Consider the following 21,121-nt stretch of genomic DNA (forward strand, 5'->3'; position numbering starts at 1 on the left):
GGCTACCGTTTTTAGGTCGCTAGCGCTCTAGTTTGCGAGTTAGCATGCGTCTCAAGACGCTGCAGTTGCGCAATATGTTGTAAATAAATTAAAAAAAAGAGTATAAATGTGACTATAGTCGTGTTTTGTCATGTCTACAGGGCTCTAATAATGCTTTGTGAATTTTAATCTGAAAAAAATAATTTGTCTACCCACCAACTATATGTGGTTTCTTAAGTTTTTATTATTTGCCGTTTTTTTATTATTATATTTATTTATTACTGATTGATTGATTTTCTTTATTCTTGATTTATTTATTTTTCATCTTATTTTGTGAAGAAAAATAAAAAGTAAGGATAACCAAAAGCAAAGTTTTTTTTAATTTTTTTGTTTTTAATAAATGCGTTTTTTTTTTTTGGAAAACCTGATGTGGCCCAGTCTCACCCAGACCCTAGCTCAGGGGTGGGCAAACTTTTTGACTCGCGGGTCGCATTGATTTAACAAAACGGGGGGGGGGGGGGGGGGCAGACTATATATTTTACACGTAACAGCCCACCTGGTATTATTGTATCTGTAAAATTGTCATGTAATCTGCTATTATTATTTATTATTTTATATTTATATTTAAATATTTTATATTTAAATATTTTATATTTAAATATTTTTATTTAAATATTTTATATTTAAATATTTTTATTTAAATATTTTATATTTAAATATTTTATATTTAAATATTTTATATTTAAATATTTTTATTTAAATATTTTATATTTAAATATTTTATATTTAAATATTTTAAAATTTTTTATTATTATTATTATTATTATTATTATTATTATTATTATTATTATTATTATTATTATTATTATTATTATTATTATTATTATTATTATTATTATTATTATTATTATTATTATTATTATTATTATTATTATCATTATGCTTGTGTCCCCTTTTTTCAGGAGCACTTTGTTAACAACAGACCACATCAAATAACAAAATTGATAAAACCATCAAAAGGTTGGCTCAAGCCATGATGCCAGGTTGTATGTTGAGTTTAAATGAAATACTTTGGAAAGAACGGACGGGCCGTGTTCAAACACTTGGCGGGCCGGATGTGGCCCCCGGGCCGTAGTTTGCCCACCCCTGCCCTAGCTCCAGTGGCCGAGAGAATGCAAAAAACAAAGCTATTTCTCTTTTCACCCCCAAATTAAAAAAAAAGTATATCTAATATCAACTCCAAATATTTCTGCACTGATATACGAGTTTAAAAACATAAAAAAATATAAATATAAAAAGCATGCGGAGATGTGTTCATCTATATTTTATTTCTTCAAGGAAGCTTTTACTGCTGTTGTCAGAAGAAACATTTTGTTGATAAAAAAAAAAACAAAACCAAAAAAAAAAACTCTCAGCCTGCGAGATTTCCCCCTCGTGTAACGTTTCAGTGTTCTTTATTTGAACACGTGCGTTCTCCGTATCCATGGCAACCAGACAGCACAGTAGTCGGCCACAAAAATAACACAACCAAAGTACATGAAGCAGCAGAAAGCAAAGCGCAGCGAATTTATTATTATTAGTATTATTATTATTATTATTATTATTTATTTCCAAACCTTATTGTGGACTTGTTGTTGATTGGACGTCCTCAAACATATTTAAATAAAAAAATTATGTTTACTGAAATAATGTTAGTACGTGTTTTTTTTGAAACTTTTTTTAGTGGTATAGGTAGCAAAGATAAAGGCAATTAGCACCAAAGTGACTTTTTTTTCTTAATTAATAGCACCTCTTCCCGAAAGAAGCAACTAGCTGTGGCGCTGCTGCTGCTGCTGGTGGTGGGCGGAGCTTAGATGACGAGGTCTTGGTCCACATCCTCTGTAAATACGTGAAGTTTGGAAGTCAATGTAAAACCGATGTAAGTCAGATGTAAGCCGGGCTACAGGAAGTAGTAGACGTGACGGTTGATACTTACGCTCCTTGATGCCGAAACAGGCGGCCCACTCCTCCAGGGCGATGTACTTGTCGCTGTCGGCGTCGCACTCCTCGAAGAAGCGCGTGGTGCAATGCTCCATGGGGATGAGGGGAGCGCGCAGGGGGGCCAGTTCGGTGTGCGTCAGGTAGCTGCAGGGTAAAAAAAAAAAAAAAAGATGGCGGCGGGTCACAGCATGACGCGAGAGGGGCCAGGCGGAGGGCGCTTACCCGTCGGTGGGGTGCTGGTCGAGCTGCCCGAACTGCCAGTGGACCGGGAAGATGTACATGTTGTAGTTCTTGACAAAGTCATGGGCCAGCAAGTCCAGGGTATGCTCGCCGGCCTGGAGTCTCTTTTCGTTCTCGTAGATCTTCTTCACCTGAAGGACAAGAACCGGTATCACAAACAACTGAATCCGGATTCTGTGTCTAAGTACCTTTACACTGAAAAGAACAGGAAGTGTACAAACGTGCTTATTTAAAGGAACACGTGGCCCTTCCAGGATGAATGGGACAATATAAGACGCTCACCCTGAGCTTCTGCTTCTCCGTCAGCAGGTTGTTGTCCTCGTCGCGTTCGTACAAGGTCACCAAGACGTTCTTCAGCCAGTCCCTCATGCGAAGAGGAAACTCGTTAAGCTCGTTATCCAGGCAGGGCTCGATGTCTGCACCAAACACACAAACAAGAGAGCTTTGAACCGCTGTTCGTGTTGCTCATAAAAATAAAAATAAAAATAAAAATAAAAATAAAAATAAAAATAAAAATAAAAATAAAAATAAAAATAAAAATAAAAATAAAAATAAAAATAAAAATAAAAATAAAAATAAAAATAAAAATAAAAATAAAAATAAAAATAAAAATAAAAATAAAAATAAATATAAATATAAAAATAAAAATAAAAATAAAAATAAAAATAAAAATAAAAATAAAAATAAAAATAAAAATAAATATAAATATAAATATAAATATAAATATAAATATAAATATAAATATAAATATAAATATAAAAATAAAAATAAATATAAAAATAAATATAAATATAAAAATAAAAATAAAAATAAAAATAAATATAAAAATAAAAATAAAAATAAAAATAAATATAAAAATAAAAATAAAAATAAAAATAAATATAAAAATAAATATAAATATTAAAATATATATATATAAATATATAAATAATAAAAAAATTATAAAAATAAAAATATATAAATATAAAAATAAAAATATATAAATATAAAAATAAATATATAAATATATAAATAATGAAAAATTTTATATAAAAATAAAAATAAAAATAAAAATAAAAATAAAAATAAATATAAATATAAATATAAATATAAATATAAATATAAATATAAATATAAATATAAATATAAATATAAAAATAAAAATAAAAATAAAAATAAAAATAAAAATAAATATAAAAATAAATATAAATATTAAAATATATATATATAAATATATAAATAATAAAAAAATTATAAAAATAAAAATATCTAAATATAAAAATAAAAATAAAAATATATAAATATAAAAATAAATATATAAATATATAAATAATGAAAAATTTTATATAAAAATAAAAATAAAAATAAAAATAAAAATAAAAATAAAAATAAAAATAAAAATAAAAATAAAAATAAAAATAAAAATAAAAATAAAAATAAAAATAAAAATAAAAATAAAAATAAAAATAAAAATACATGCGTGGATTTTCTCCGGGTACTCCGGTTTCCTCCCACATTCCAAAAACATGCTAGGTTAATTAGCGACTCCAAATTGTCCATAGGTATGAATGTGAGTGTGAATGGTTGTTTGTCTATATGTGCCCTGTGATTGGCTGGCTGGCCACCAGTCCAGGGTGGACCCCGCCTCTCGCCCTGAAGACAGCTGCGACCTTCGTGAGGATAAGCAGTACAAAATGAATAATAATAATTATTATTTAAATATTTTATAAACACACCTAAATATATTTAATATTTATATTTAATAAATATAATAATATGATATTTATGTATTATAGATTTATTATATATTTAATAAATATAACATAAATATAATTAATATAATATTTATATTTAGTATTTACTTCCAAATATATTTAATATTTGTTATAAAAATAATATTTTAATATTATTTTTAATATAATAAGATGAATATAATAATATAATAAATGAATATAATGACGTGAAGAGTCAAAGTTCCAAAGAACTTCGGTGAAGTGTTCTCCACTTGAGCCCTGCCAGCCCTGGGCTGACTGAGGTCGTACATTCCACAACAGCTAGCGTGTTTGAACGCATCCCGTGGTGGCTGAGCTGACTCCGCCCACCCAAGCACAGCAGCACAGCTGCAGCCGCTCGGTCGCACGGTGCTGCGGTCCAATAAAAGAGAATGTAAACAACAGGAAAAAACATGGCCGATGGCTGCTGTTTGTGTTTGATTGCTCTTAGTTGGTCTGGAATTGAGATAACACTTCATGACTGACACCCCACCCGACATTGATGATGTTTCCCGGGTCACCTTTGCAGGGTCCGATGTAGTCCAGGTGCAGCTTGTGACCCTTCTTGGTTCCCTCCAGGGCGCACTTGGTGGCAAAGAAGTGGCAGGAAGTGTCGTAGGTCTTGTTGTCGGTGCCGCAAACCTGCACGACAGCACAGCAGTGAGACGCTATTGGCGGTCTTTGAGTCCGTACCGGGGCTTCATCTACGGCAGTGATTCCCAAAGTGTGGGCCGCGACCCCCTGGTGGGCTGTGGTGGTAAAAATATGATTCATTTTTGCAAATATTATTTTTTTAAATTATTTTTATTGTAAAATTTTTATTGCACAATTTAAACAAGGCCTAACTAATATCCTATTGAGTGTTATTGACCTATAATATTTTAGGAACCTTATATAGTTTATGATTGGAACGTAGCTCTCTGGTGATCATGTCATCTTGAATGCAGTTATGAAAAGTATGAGAATTAATTTTGTCTTGTGTGTACACCACAGATTAAAAGTTTGGGCTTCCTTTATCCCCCTGCTTTCATTGCAATCCTAAATTATATATTTGTATTTTTATAGTTTTATTATATTTTATAGTCATTATTATGGTTATTATTATAATGATGATTATTATTATTATATTATATTATTATTATTAATAACAACAACAATAATAATAACTTAATAATAATATTATTAATAATACTGAATTATATATTTATATTTTATAGTTTTTTTTTATATTTTATCATAATAATAATAATTATTATTATTAATAGTAATAATAATAAAATATAAAAATATTTAAAAATAATTATCATTATTATTAATAATAATTATTATTTATTATTATTATTTCTTTTCATTATTATATTATTTCATTATTTTTATAGTTTATTTTTATTGTTTTATTATATTTTATAGTCATTATTATGGTTATTATTATAATGATGATGATTATTATTATATTATATTATTATTATTATTATTAATAACAACAACAATAATAATAACTTAATAATATTATTATTAATACTGAATTATATATTTATATTTTATAGTTTTTTATATTTTATCATAATAATAATAATTATTATTATTAATAGTAATAATAATAAAATATAAAAATATTTAAAAATAATTATCATTATTATTAATAATAATTATTATTTATTTTCATTATTATAACAACAACAACAACAATAATAATAATATTAAGTTAAGTTCTCTGAGAATGCAGTATTTCGTCTATGTACTGGTTATAGGACAAATGTGGGCCGCCGCCATTTTTTATATTTTCAAGTGGGCCCTGAGTTGGTAAAGTTTAGGAACCCCTGATCACCCCTGATTCATGCGGTGTGGTTCATAGAGAGAGGATGCTTTCATAGTTATGCCCTTCCCATGCCTCCACTTCCCCCTCAGAATATTTCATGGACACTTGATGTTTGTTAAAATTCATATGAATCAAACACCTAATATTATCATGATTGCTTTTCTTGCAATGCTCGATGAACTCACGTGCTCGAATGGTCCCTCGGCGGGGGCGCAGGTGGAGGGGTCCTGACACACGCACATGGGGGTGTTGCTCTCGTCCACCTCGCACACTTTGCCCTTCTTGCAGTGGTGCTGCAGGCATGGGTCTGATGATGAAAAACACACAAAAAGTGTTCAAAGTGTTGCCCGATTTTCCCCTCCCTGTCCCGGGGCCCCCGTTGGCCTGATCGGTGGTTCCTGTCCCATCACTTCTAGATCTCCTTTGACTCCAATTTCACTGACTTTGTTGGCAAATGACTTCTTTGTCATGAATGACTATCAAGATCTACCATATATTACGTATTGTGTGGAAATATAGGCTAATAACTACAAAAGCTAATCTTCACTACTGCAAAAAAAGGCCAGTAAGGATAATTCATAATGCCGCCTACAATAACAACATACTAACTCCTTATTTCTAAAATCACAAATACTTCAACTTGCTGATATAGTTCATCTTCAAACAGCTAAAATAATGCATAAGGCTAAAAAAAAATAACCAATTAGCTAGGACTATGTTAGCATTAGCATAGCATTTCAGTATGTGGAATCAAACTACGGAATGGATTGAGTAAGGAAATCAAACAATGCACAACGATGAGCCAATTCAAGAAACAATACAAGCAGTTGATGTTTGCTAAATACAAGGATGAGAGAGGTCGAGTGGTTAGCGCGCAGACCTCACAGCTAGGAGACCCAGGGTTCAATTCCACACTCGGCCATATCTCTGTGTGGAGTTTGCATGTTCTCTCTGTGCATGTGTGGGTTTTCTCCGGGTACTCCGGTTTCCTCACACATTCCAAAAAAAACATGCTAGGTTAATTAGCGACTCCGAATTGTCCATAGGTATGAATGTGAGTGTGAATGGTTGTTTGTGTATATGTGCCCTGTGATTGGCTGGCAGTCCTCTCGCCTGAAGACAGCTGGGATAGGCTCCAGCACCCTCCGCGACCCTCGTGAGGAAAAGCGGTAGAAAATGAATGAATGAATCCTACTTGGTTGCACAGCGGTCGAGTGGTTAGCGCGCACACCTCACAGCTAGGAGACCCGAGTTCAATCCCACCCTCGGCCATCTCTGTGTGGAGTTTGCGTGGGTTTTCTCCGGGTACTCCGGTTTCCTCCCACATTCCCAAAAAAAAACATGCTAGGTTAATTAGCGACTCCAAATTGTCCATAGGTATGAATGTGAGTGTGAATGGTTGTTTGTCTATATGTGCCCTGTGATTGGCTGGCTGGCGACCAGACCAGGGTGGACCCCGCCTCTCGCCTGAAGACAGCTGGGATAGGCTCCAGCACCCCCCAGCGACCCTCGTGAGGAAAAGCGGTAGAAAATGAATGAATGAATGAATCCTACTTGGTTGCACAGCGGTCGAGTGGTTAGCGCGCACACCTCACAGCTAGGAGACCCGAGTTCAATCCCACCCTCGGCCATCTCTGTGTCGAGTTTGCGTGGGTTTTCTCCGGATATCCGGGTACTCCGGTTTCCTCCCACATTCCAAAAAAAAACATGCTAGGTTAATTAGCGACTCCAAATTGTCCATAGGTATGAATGTGAGTGTGAATGGTTGTTTGTGTATATGTGCCCTGTGATTGGCTGGCTGGGCCACCAGTCCAGGGTGGACCCCGCCTCTCGCCTGAAGACAGCTGGGATAGGCTCCAGCACCCCCCGTGAGGAAAAAGCGGTACAAAATGAATGAATATATCAGCTGACTTCGGGCGGGAGGCGGGGTACGCCCTGGACTGGTCGCCAGCCAATCACAGCGCGAGTATTTTGGTTCATTTGATTTGACGTGGACATTGGAGTTAAATTAGCTAAACCAGACGCGTTGTTAAAATTCTTAACGACCGTCAAACGTTAAGTTCGTTATAGTGCAAGTGATCCTTTATATGTATGTGTGTGTGTGTGGGTGTGGGTGTGGGGGGGTGTCTTTATGGTCCAGCAGGGCTGTTCTGGTTGTGTTTGTGCTTGTAGCGGTGCCTGCTTCCTGCTCAGCGGTCTGCACCCTGTCATTACCCCCCCCACTGAGGTCACAGCGCTCTCTCATTTCCATGCTGGATTTTCCACTTTGAGGCTAAAATGCTTGCTGTGGTCATGTGACACTCGTGTGTGTGTGTGTGTGTGTGTGTGTGTGCGTGCACTCACTCTCAGCAACATCTTCCTCAACCTCGATGGCCTCGTCAAACTCTCCAATCTCCACCTGCACTGGGTTGGCCCCCACTTCCAGCTCCTGGGAAACACAAGAGGTCGGAGGTCAGACCGGAAGCGCGTCTATCTGCGTGAGGAATTTTTCAAACGCCGGACTCCACAAAGGAGCTTTTTATTTGTGGCTGCTGAGGTCACACTGGACCGCTTCCAGAGGCTTCCTCCCCCCTGAAGGAAACCGGCCTTGCGAGTGAGCGGTGGCACCAAAATGGCTGACATTAACAAGCATGAGGTGAAGTGGGTAAAATGCCACCACTTCCTGTCAGAAGAAGCCAGTGCTTTTTTTATTTTACTTTGGACCGCAGTCAGAGAAACTTTGTTGTGATCTTGATGACATCATCAGGACTAACGTGACGGGACCCGACCCAACAAGAAGGAGCTTCCGAGTCAGGAGTCGTGTGGCGACTCACCTCCACGACTGGATCCTCCACGATGGCCTCATCCACCACCAGCTCCTCATCCATGGGCTCCTCCTCTGTCTGATACACACACAGAAACATCAGAAATACTCTTAAACAGGAAGTGCTACTAAAAAAGGACTCAGAGGACTTACAGGGGCAGCCATGGCATGTCCTGCCAGGCAGACGAGGAAGACGATCCACACCTTCATCGTAAAAGTCGAGCTTGAAAAGACAGTGAGACAAAAAAAAAATTATTTCAGTGAAAAATGTATTTCACACATGCTAGATCCACGCCTCTGTTAGCAGAGCGTTATGCTCTAAAATTTACCATAATTAATCACAATTAATCACATTTTAATCTGTAGTTAACTCATAATTAATCACAATTAATCTCATGTCCAAAGACATTTTTATCGATAATAAGTAAGTGTTGGATTCTCGTAATGAGGTTTGGGCATTTTTTCTAACACCGACTCACTTCCTTATATGGGCACGCCTGGGTACAGGCCGATCACAGCAAAGTGGGGGTAAACTAGCTAGTCACCGGGAATGATTTTCAACACATCTGGAAAAAACATAGGTACACTACTGCTCCAAAGTTTGGGATGACTTGGGAATGTTTTTTGTTCAGTCTGAGATATGGCTTTTTCTCGGCGGTCCAGTTCTTGGAAGTCCAGCATCCTGAAGTGGCCGCTTCACTTTTGATACCGACACTGGTGATTGACGGGTACTATTTAGTATTATCTGGTGACGACCTGTGAGGCGTCTTTGTCTTAAACTACACACTCTCAGATATTTGCGCAGCGTTTTTCTGTCCTTGTTAGACTTGGTTTAGACTAGGTTTGCGCATTTGCGCACTGTTGATACTGACACTGGTGTTTGACGGCTACTATTTAGCGCAGCTGCCAGGTGACGACCTGTGAGGCGTCTTTGTCTTAAACTACACACTCTCAGATATTTGCGCGGCGTTTTTCTGTCCTTGTTAGACTTGGTTTAGACTAGGTTTGCGCATTTGCGCACTGTTGATACTGACACTAGTGTTTGACGGCTACTATTTAGCGCAGCTGCCAGGTGACGACCTGTGAGGCGTCTTTGTCTTAAACTACACACTCTCAGATATTTGTGCAGCGTTTTTCTGTCCTTGTTAGACTTGGTTTAGACTAGGTTTGCGCATTTGCGCACTGTTGATACTGACACTGGTGATTGATGGGTACTATTTAGTATTATCTGGTGACGACCTCTGAGGCGTCTTTGTCTTAAACTACACACTCTCAGATATTTGCGCAGCGTTTTTGTGTCCTTGTTAGACCCAGTTTGTGCTGCTCTCTGAAGGGAGTAGTTAACAGCATGGTAAGAGATTTTAGTTTTAGTTTAGATTTTTATATGGCTTTTCTAATCATCTATTGACGACCTGTGAGGCATCTTTGTCTTAAACTACACACTCTCAGATATTTGCGCAGCGTTTTTGTGTCCTTGTTAGACCCGGTTTGTGCCGCTCTCTGAAGGGAGTAGTTAACAGCATGGTAAGAGATTTTAGTTTTAGTTTAGATTTTTTATATGGCTTTTCTAATCATCTATTAGCCTTATAAAATGATGAACTTAGATTAGCAGCCATACCAGGAGATTGATGCAGAGGATATTAAAAAAATGTAGATCCTTCTTTAAAAATCATCTCATTCATTTTCATTGTTTGTGAAATGGATAAAAATGTTTGCGAAATGCATGAAAATGTGTTTTTCTTTGGAAAACACTCTCAGATATGTCTTATTGCACAATTGTGCAGTGTTTTTGTGTCCTTGTTAGACCCAGTTTGTGTCATACCAGGAGATTGATGCAGATGACTGACAGTTGTTGATAGTACATCCTTCTTTGAAAATCATATCATTTGTTTTCATTGTTTGGGAAATGGATAAAAATGTTTGGGAAATGGAAAAAAATTGTTTGTGAAATGCAAAAAAATGTGTTTTTCTTTGGAAAACACTCTCAGATATGCAGCGTTTTTGTGTCCTTGTTAGACCCACTTTGTGCCGCTCTCTGAAGGGAGTAGTTAACAGCATGGTAAGAGATTTTAGTTTTAGTTTAGATTTTTTTTTAGATGGCTTTTCTAAACTGTGGGATTTGAATCTGTAGATTTACTTTTTAAATCAAATAATAACTCATATTTCCAAAATTTATATCCACATACGTAAAATTTGATGTGATTATCATTGTATCTGCATGAAAGAGATCTTGAGTGCCAGCGTTGAAATACACAATAGGCAGACAGGAGTCGTGAGTTTGAACCCCAACGGTGTCATGGCGGGCTGAACAAGAAGCTTCATTGTTGCCGACTCCACAACATTCTCTGCCTCCATGGCTTCTGAAATGGAGATGCCCATAAAAAGCTGGTTTTGTTTTGACGCCGCACAAAACGTTGTTGTTATCTTGCAGACATCGCGGAGGCACGGCGGGATCGTGTTATGGCCTGCTTTCTACGTCAACCTCTTGAAGGTTCTTCATGCTCCGCTTCAGCTGATGTTCTTTGAAGGACAATAACATTCTAGATCTTTGTGGAAGTTAGTAGGAAAAAAAACAGCTTGAGTTACTCTACACTTAGTTTGACAAGAAATAATTGAATTGTCCGATAATGTCCTCTTCGTCTTCTCTATATGGACATGACGTACCACTGGACCACCTAGCATTGTAAACATAAGAAGACTAGCATGGACATGTTTCTCCTTTGCTAAGACAACAGCTGCCATTCTTCATGAAAGACTTCCCTGGATTAAGAACAAAAAAGCCATTTCTAAAAGCTTTAGGACTCTAGCCAAACACAGTGAGAGCCATCATCCACAAATGGCCAAAACAATGGAACAGTGATCCGACCAACCAGAATGACCCCAAGAGGTCCCTGAAGACCCCACGCTCACTTGCCTAAGTTAAGGTCAGTGTTCATGACTCCCAACATCGCTAATCACTCGACCACCGTGCAAGCGGTTATTAGCTTTAATGATAAAAAGTTTCATTTTGTGTTGTCATATATTCCATGCGACACGGGGGTCGAGTGGTTAGCGCGCAGAACTCACAGCTAGGAGACCAGGGTTCAATTCCACCCTCGGCCATCTCTGTGTGGAGTTAGCATGTTCTCCCCGCGCATGCGTGGGTTTTCTCCGGGTACTCCGGGTACTCCGGTTTCCTCCCACATTCCAAAAAAAACATGCTAGGTTAATTAGCGACTCCAAATTGTCCATAGGTATGAATGTGAGTGTGAATGGTTGTTTGTCTATATGTGCCCTGTGATTGGCTGGCCACCAGTCCAGGGTGGACTCCGCCTCTTGCCCGAAGACAGCTGGGATAGACTCCAGCACCCCCCCCACGCGACCCTCGTGAGGAAAAGCGGTAGAAAATGAATGAATGAATGAATCCTACTTGGTTGCACGGCGGTCGAGTGGTTAGCGCGCAGACCTCACAGCTAGGAGACCAGGGTTCAATTCCACCCTCGGCCATCTCTGTGTGGAGTTAGCATGTTCTCCCCGGTTTCCTCCCACATTCCAAAAACATGCTAGGTTAATTAGCGACTCCAAATTGTCCATAGGTATGAATGTGAGTGTGAATGGTTGTTTGTCTATATGTGCCCTGTGATTGGCTGGCCACCAGTCTAGGGTGTACCCCGCCTCTCTCGCCGGAAGACAGCTGGGATAGGCTCCAGCACCCCCGCCCCGCGACCCTCGTGAGGAAAAGCGGTAGCAAATGAATGAATGAATGAATCCTACTTGGTTGCACGGCGGTCGAGTGGTTAGCGCGCAGACCTCACAGCTAGGAGACCAGGGTTCAATTCCACCCTCGGCCATCTCTATGTGGAGTTTGCATGTTCTCCCTGTACATACGTGAGGTTTTTTCCGGGTACTCCGGTTTCCTCCCATATTCCAAAAAAAACATGCTAGGTTAATTAGCGACTCCAAATTGTCCATAGGTATGAATTTGAGTGTGAATGGTTGTTTGTCTATATTTGCCCTGTGATTGGCTGGCGACCGGTCCAGGGTGTACCCCGCCTCTCTCGCCCCAAGACAGCTGGGATAGGCTCCAGCACCCTCCCACGCGACCCTCGTGAGGATAAGCGTTAGAAAATGAATGAATGAATGTTCTCGGTGATGTTCAATGCTCGGTACATTTGGCTGAGTGAACATCCAGCAGCAACACGTTTTTTTCTCATGACTACTAGTTTACTAGCACCCTCGGCCATCTCTGTGTGGAGTTTGCATGTTCTCCCTGTACATACGTGAGGTTTTTTCCGGATACTCCGGTTTCCTCCCACATTCCAAAAACATGCTAGGCTAATTAGCGACTCCAAATTGTCCATAGGTATGAATGTGAGTGTGAATGGTTGTTTGTCTATATGTGCCCTGTGATTGGCTGGCGACCGGTCCAGGGTGTACCCCGCCTCTCTCGCCCCAAGACAGCTGGGATAGGCTCCAGCACCCTCCCACGCGACCCTCGTGAGGATAAGAAAAATGAAAATGAATGAATGAATGAATGTTCTTTGCTCGGTACATTTGGCTGAGTGAACATCCAGCAGCAACACGTTTTTTTCTCATGACTACTAGTTTACTAGCACCCTCGGCCATCTTTGTATGGAGTTTGCATGTTCTCCCTGTACATACGTGAGGTTTTTTCCGGGTACTCCGGTTTCCTCCCACATTCCAAAAACATGCTAGCGACATGTTAGCGACTCCAAATTGTCCATAGGTATGAATGTGAGTGTGAATGGTTGTTTGTTTATATGTGCCCTGTGATTGGCTGGCGACCGGTCCAGGGTGTACCCCGCCTCTCTCGCCGGAAGACAGCTGGGATAGGCTCCAGCACCCCCCCCCCCCGCCCCGCGACCCTCGTGAGGATAAGCGGTAGAAAATGAATGAATGAATGAATGAATGTTCTCGGTGATGTTCTATGCTCGGTACATTTGGCTGAGTGAACATCCAGCAGCAACACGTTTTTTTCTCATGACTACTAGTTTACTAGCACCCTCGGCCATCTCTGTGTGGAGTTTGCATGTTCTCCCCGGGTACTCCGGTTTCCTCCCACATTCCAAAAACATGCTAGCGACATGTTAGCGACTCCAAATTGTCCATAGGTATGAATGTGAGTGTGAATGGTTGTTTGTCTATATGGCCTGTCTCGCCCGAAGACAGCTGGGATAGGCTCCAGCATGGAAAAGCGGCAGAAAATGAATGAATGAATATATTTCATGCATCAAAACATGCAAAAAAAATAAATTAGGGAGGGGGGCGACCATCTTTTTACCCCACCGTATTGTCCACAATGATTGTTGTCGCTCCAAAGACGTCATGGAAAGTTCCAGAAAGTGACGGCGTCCATAAGTAGGCGTCTCTTTAGGAGAAGTTGATCTAAATACGGAAGAAGTCAACATCGAGAAGAGAATCCGTACTCTCTCATTCCCGGTGTTTGACTTGGAGGGACACGGCGTGAGGAGGTGACGTAAGAGCCAAACAAACTATTTTATTTGGAAAGCTCCAACCACGGTCAAAGTTGGCCTCATAAATGAGCTCTTTGCTGGCTAAATGTGTTTGATTTGCTGCTTCTGTTGAGTGTCAACAGAGAGCGGCAAAACAAGCGCACAAACACGCTTTGAAGAGCGGGTTGACTCCGACGCTTTCTTCTCGACGATGACATAACGCTCATACAAGCAGGTACAGTCTCATTTCCTCCTCTGGTCCAAACACACCAGAGAGGAAGTTGATGTCTGGAATCTTCTTCGTCAGAGTCCACGCTATGTGTTTTATTTACAAGCTACTTGTGTCAGCTAAAGCGGTAAACACGTTTTAAATGAGGATTTGGATTATATTTAAGGGGGGGGGGGGGCACGAAGAGTAATGTTTCACAGTTGAGACAGGAAATGAAGCACAAAGTATGGAGGACCAAAACTGGCAAAATAATAAATAAATAAAAGTGGAAATAAAAACAAAAATGAAAAAAAAAAAAAAATCAAAAAATTAAATACAAAAAAATTAATATAAATGGAAATAAAAACAAAAATAAAAAAATATATAAATAAATAAATAAATAAAAGCAAAATAAATACAAAAATAAAAAACAAGATTCAAAAATTAAAAATAAATACAAAAATAAATGTAGAAATAAATACAAAAATAAATAAAAGTGGAAATAAAAACAAAAATGAAAAAAAAAATCAAAAAATTAAATACAAAAAAATTAATATAAATGGAAATAAAAACAAAAATAAAAAAAATATATACATAAATAAATAAATAAAAGCAAAAATAAATACAAAAATAAAAAACAAGATTCAAAAATTAAAAATAAATACAAAAATAAATGTAGAAATAAATATATAAATAGAATTACATATCAATAAATAAATAAAAGCACTCTGCTCTCATATGTATTTATTTCATGCAGCAGACAATGTCAGAGTGCTTTTATTTATTTATTGATATGTAATTATATTTATATATTTATTTTTGTATTTATTTCTACATTTATTTTTGTATTTATTTTTAATTTTTGAATCTTGTTTTTTATTTTGTATTTATTTTTGCTTTTATATTTTATATATTTATTTATTTATTATTTTGGCAGTTTTGGTCCTCCATACAAAGAGCCCAAACAAGACAAACTCATTCAAGAGGAAAAGTAACCTGAGATGTTTTTTAAGTCTTTATGCGACTTTCCATGAAGCCTGCACGCACTTCCTTTTTTTTTATTTTACAAAATAAAAGCCTCTTGAGCTGAAGATAGACAGAATAAAAAAGTGCACCGATTATTGAAGACATCATTTGTCTTTTTACTCCCAACATGCACTGCTTCAAGCGTCCTGAAGGGGGAGTTGCAAATTGTAGATGCTCCGCCCACTTTGGCGGCATTCCTGCCACCTCAACAATCAAAGAGCCAAAAAACACGGCATGATGTAGGGACACTATACACTGAAAAAAATTATACTTTGGATCAATTTTTTTAAAATACTGTAATTTATTACACTTAAATTGATTATTTTTTCTCAAATTTAATTTATTTTATAATTTATAATGTGGTTGAAACCATAAATTTTGATTGACTGGAAATATATTTTTGACTTAAGACAAAGAAAGAAACGGCATTCATACAAAATGAAAATATAATTCATAACAAAAATTGTAAATAATTTTTATCCTTTATTACAACTTCATTTTTCATTTTGGAAAAAAAACTCTTTTTTTTACTATTTTTTTTACTATTTTTTACTATTGCATATATGTATAGATTTTTCTTTGTTATAAATTAATTAAATACTGTAATTTTGTTACCTGCATTTTTTCTCAAATTAAATTTCTGATTCAGTAAAAACTATAATTTTTATTAAACCTTAATCAATACATTATATTTAGTCCAAAGCCAAAATGTTACTTAATGTAGGTCAATTACTATTTTGTTTTTATAAAAAAAATATTTTTAAATTTTTTATATATTTTTTTTTTCTTTTTACAACTTAAAATTTCACCACAAACAAAAACTAAATTCCCTATAATATAAAACAATAATTCACTGAACTGATCCACTGCAAATAAAACTGAAAACAGAAAAATTTTCTCCAAAAAAATCATTTTTTTGTGATGATTCTGAAAATTGCATCACCTTACAAAAAAAAAACATGCTAACTGTTAGCATGTCATCAAAATTTTTTCTCATATGTATGATTATTGGGACCACATTGAGAAAAAACACTATCTAAGATTTTGAAAATAAAGTCATAACTTTCTATGAAAAGCTACGTGACCTTTGACCTTGAGTATGTGTAGGGGGCGGGGTAGCGTAAGATGGGCTAGCGTGCTAAACCGTTCAGTGCGCTCATCTGCGCTGTTTTGCTGCCACGTTATAAATAAAAGCTTGTTGAATGAAGCGAGAGGAAGGTTCCCGTCCTTACTGAAGTTCGATACCCGGACCAAGAGAGTTGTTAGCGGCGTGGCGAACCAAATCTGAAAGTAAGTTCGCCCATTATTGCCGTCTATTCTCCTTCTGTACGCGTAATATTATTCTAAATTAATTCTCGGAAATTTACGATTTTTTTCCTCATCAATATTAAAACATTATTCTCGGAAATTTGGGACTTTATTCCACAAATCGTTGGCTGTAATACTCCGTCATATACGCAAGGTTTTGCGTGATGGGCAAAGTTCCACCCAAAAACGCAGCTTTCCGTCAATTCGGAATGGAATCGGAAGCACAAAAGACGCTCCGAGTCATCTCCAGGTTGACACGGATGACTTATGGAATATCCTGGAGCATTCATTTGGTTTTGGGAATGTGATCCCGAGCAGGCAATGTCTTGCAGGCTTGTGAAGCCGAGAGTAATCTTTGAACAGCTGCTGGGTGGTTGCCATGGCAACGTGCATTCCTTCGCAACAGGCTGAGACCTCGTCGTCTTTTTTTTTTTTTTTCCAATTTTCATTCTTGTTAATTCAACGATATGACAGAGTGCACTCCCCCACCTTCACCCCCCCACCCCCTCCCCCATCTCCCCCCTCCATCCCGATGCCGATGTGGCAAACAATCTTCATCCTGCCGCGAAGTTTCCATGCATGATTCCAGCTACGTGACTGATAATTTAATGCTTATGGACATAAAATTAACAATCTTCAACTCGGTTGTTTAGTTTTTAAAGTTTTCTGCAAGTTGAAGCGAACTTTTAGCTCCACGACAACCTCGCTACATCAACACAAAGGGAAAAAAAAACAAGGAAGAAAAATGACTCCGAGTGAGAGCTCTTACCTTTCAGAGAGCAGAGAACCAGCGGAGAAGTCAGCGTCGGGGGGATCTGAACACCTCGACACTTTTTCCACGCAGGACATTTGCCGTGGGACGTCCCACTAAGCCACTGCCCCCCCCCCTTCCTACGTCCTCTTTCCTGCCCCTCACTTCAGCCCCTCCCGCACACGATCTATGCATGGCGGGAGGGGCTTTTACTACAAATTAGTCTGCTCTTGTTTACTTTAAAACACCAAATTGCCGGTGAAGGGATATAAATATAAGCTTTGCGTCGAGACACGAAAGTAAAAGAGCCTTAAATTAACTTCATATCGGGTTGGTTGAATAGAATACTTTTAAACCGTTAACACCGTGTACTTGGTTGACAATGTAGTGCTAGCTAAAATGCTATTATACAGTCATTACGCACCTACACAAAATAATGACCGCAATATGCAAAAAACTACTTTTTATAAACCCCATGGCCGGATTCCAACAAGGTACTTCCACGTTTTACGACGAGAAGTGACGACGAAACTCTAAATGTTCTAAATACTCTAAAGTATTTGACTTTAGAACGATTTGAAGCCACAAAATGGCCGCTAGGTGGCAGAAGTGGATTTTGACAAAGAGCTGGGCGGGGAGCACGTGACCTCACACATGACCGGAAGTAGGAAGTGTGAGCTCGTGGAGGAGTGTAGCATGTAGAATGCTAGCCACTGTAGAGATATTTTAACAAACAAATACTTATGAATACTTATAAAAAACCTCGTTATACTAAAAATTCTGAATACTAAACGCATCCAATCTCTGTTATCTCATGTATTCAGGTATTTAAAAGTGAAATTGGGTGAACTTATGAGTGACTTCTGCCGTCTGTCTTCTCCAATCAAGCTAACCTCCAAAGGTAAAGTGTTGTTTTTCATTCATATTCATTTTTTCATGTATTATTTTCTCATTGTTTTTAATGTAAATTATGATGTTGTCATTAAAGAACATATTTCTTTGGAGTTGTAACAGTATTTATAGTTATATGACTGTGACAAAGGTAAATCTTGTCTCATAATATGAAAATATTGATGTACGAAAGCAAATTAATTTCGTATCTTGAGGTATTACTGACGTTTATTGTGTTATATTTGTAAACACATAGTTATTTTGATGAAAAACAACCCCATTTTTGTTGTTTATGTTGGTCGGTTTTTAGATATTTGTGTCAAATATTCTAAATTTTTTTAGTCGGGAACTGATATTTTCTCGAAACTTAGCTTTGTTCTACTGCAGATTACAAAAGAACTAAAAAAAAAATAGAAACAACGTTTTTTTCCGGTTATTTAAACATGTATTTTTTGAACATTTTAATATGATGATGAACCAAAAAAAACAAGTTGTAATATGAGAATAAAGACAATATTATATAATATTAATATAATATAATATTATATAATATTAATATTATATAAGAAAATTTACAAAGGTTATTTAAGAAGGAAGTTAAAATATTTGGAAAATAACAAAAAACAAAACAACAAAAATATTCATATTAATAGTCTTTTTCCGCTACGGAATATTCAAGCGATAAACTGGTGTTTTTGCACTGAATGATAATAATTTTAATTTAATTTATTAAATTAAATTTATAAATTAAATCAAATTAAAAAAAATATGTATTTATAATAATAATTTTATTATTTTTTTATTTTATCATTTTAATAAATTAAAAATGTGTTTATTGGATGAATCAATTAATCGCAAAAATAATAAACTTGGTTATTAAAATAATGGTTAGTTGCAGCCCTAATCAGAAAACCTTCCTTTAGCTTTGTAGCTGCTAAACGTTTATGAAAACATGAAGTCACTACTTGTGTTCGAGCCCCGGTGACATCATCCTTCACATTCCCATGGTCAATGCCGGCCCGATAACGGCCTGGGAACGTTTCCCCCTCGCAGCTGCAGTGCACTGAAAGACAGAAGCAGTGGAGCATGTCCGTGATCAAGAGTCGATTATTCCTGTCTGTTCCCTCAGGAGGGCTGATGTGAGGAACAGCTGGATGGAGGAGGGGGGTGGGGGGGGGGGATGCGGGTGCAACGTGGCGTTTTCCACCCTGCCTGGAAGCTTCCAGACATGGTGAGAAGAGGGGAGGCGAGGACAGGAAGGGTGGGGCGCCGCATTTATTCTCCTTTTTTTCCGTCTGTTCACTTTGTCTGCCCTCCTGCTCTGCAGACGTGGCGGCTGTGTTGACATCACGCCGTGTGTAGGTGTGTCCGATCCCGCCTCCCCCCTCCCCTCCCCACTCACCTTGCTGGCCAAAACAAACACGCACAAAAAAAACTATATCTGCAAGTCTTTGAATTTATGCTCACTCCCATTTTCTCTCCTCTGCAATGTTTGCATGAGGCCGTGCTCTCATTAGTTCCAGAGTAACCACTCTAAAAATATGTGCCTAAGTTCCTCAGCAACTAGTCTACTAATTAGTTCCCGAGTAACTACTCTAAATATATGTGCCTTATTTCTTCAGTAACTACTCTCCTAATTAGTTACCTAGTAACTACTCTAGTCTACTCATTAGTTCCAGAGTAACCACTCTAAAAATATGTGCCTTAGTTCCTCAGCGACTAGTCTACTAATTAGTTCCTGAGTAACTACTCTAAATATATGTGCCTTATTTCTTCAGTAACTACTCTCCTAATTAGTTACCTAGTAACTACTCTAGTCTACTCATTAGTTCCAGAGTAACCACTCTAAATATATGTGCCTTAGTTCCTCAGCAACTAGTCTACTCATTAGTTCCAGAGTAACCACTCTAAAAATATGTGCCTTAGTTCCTCAGCAACTAGTCTACAAATTAGTTCCTGACTAACTACTCTAAATATATGTGCCTTAGTTCCTCGGTAACTACTCTCCTAATTAGTTACCTAGTAACCACTCTAAATGTAGGAGCCTTAGTTCCTCAGCAACTACTCTACTAATTAGTTACCGAGTAACTACTCTAAATATATGTGTCTTATTTCCTCAGTAACTACTCTCCTAATTAGTTACCTAGTAACCTCTCTAAATGTAGGAGCCTTAGTTACTCAGCAACTAGTCTACTAATTAGTTACCTAGTAACTACTCTAAATATGTGCCTTAGTTCCTCAGTAACGAATATACTCATTAGTTCCAGAGTAACCACTCTAAAAATATGTGCCTTTGTTCCTCAGCAACTAGTCTACTAATTAGTTCCAGAGTAACTACTCTAAATATATGTGCCTTAGTTCCTCAGTAACTACTGTACTCATTAGTTCCAGAGTAACCACTCTAAATGCAGGAGCCTTAGTTCCTCAGTAACTAGTCTACTAATTAGTTCCCGAGTAACTACTCTAAATATATGTGCCTTAGTTCCTCAGCAACTAGTCTACAAATTAGTTCCCGAGTAACCACTCTAAAAATATGTGCCTTTGTTCCTCAGCAACTAGTCTACTAATTAGTTCCCGAGTAACTACTCTAAATATATGTGCCTTATTTCCTCAGTAACTACTCTCCTAATTAGTTACCTAGTAACCACTCTAAATGCAGGAGGCTTAGTTCCTCAGCAACTAGTCTACTAATTAGTTCCTGAGTAACTACTCAAAATATATGTGCCTTAGTTCCTCAGTAACTAGTCTACTAATTAGTTCCTGAGTAACTACTCTAAATATATGTGCCTTATTTCTTCAGTAACTACTCTCCTAGTTACCTAGTAACTACTCTAGTCTACTCATTAGTTCCAGAGTAACCACTCTAAAAATATGTGCCTTAGTTCCTCAGCGACTAGTCTACTCATTAGTTC

The 21,121-nt window shown here is 37.3% G+C and overlaps 2 protein-coding genes across 4 annotated transcripts in view; one reads left to right on the forward strand and one right to left on the reverse strand.

The window, feature by feature from the left end:
* The window catches only part of LOC131119338 (seipin-like), a 46,490-nt gene that overhangs the window by 10,153 nt on the left and 15,216 nt on the right, over positions 1–21,121 (forward strand). For all 3 annotated transcript variants that reach the window (XM_058064704.1, XM_058064705.1, XM_058064710.1), the window contains exon 4: positions 18,143–18,219. The gene's annotated coding sequence lies outside the window, so the exon portion shown is untranslated. The remainder of the gene's footprint in view (positions 1–18,142; positions 18,220–21,121) is intronic.
* On the reverse strand, positions 1,301–17,477 carry sparc (secreted protein, acidic, cysteine-rich (osteonectin)). Its single transcript, XM_058064715.1, has 10 exons — positions 17,337–17,477; positions 8,726–8,795; positions 8,583–8,651; positions 8,113–8,197; positions 5,955–6,076; positions 4,472–4,592; positions 2,482–2,615; positions 2,182–2,330; positions 1,955–2,103; positions 1,301–1,857 (listed from the first exon to the last, which is right to left on the reverse strand). The coding sequence occupies exons 1-10, from the start codon at positions 17,414–17,416 to the stop codon at positions 1,829–1,831; spliced, it is 1,008 nt and encodes a 335-aa protein (XP_057920698.1). The 5' UTR covers positions 17,417–17,477; the 3' UTR covers positions 1,301–1,828.

Source organism: Doryrhamphus excisus, chromosome 2, assembly GCF_030265055.1.
Source record: "Doryrhamphus excisus isolate RoL2022-K1 chromosome 2, RoL_Dexc_1.0, whole genome shotgun sequence".
NCBI classification, from domain to species: Eukaryota; Metazoa; Chordata; class Actinopteri; order Syngnathiformes; family Syngnathidae; genus Doryrhamphus; species Doryrhamphus excisus.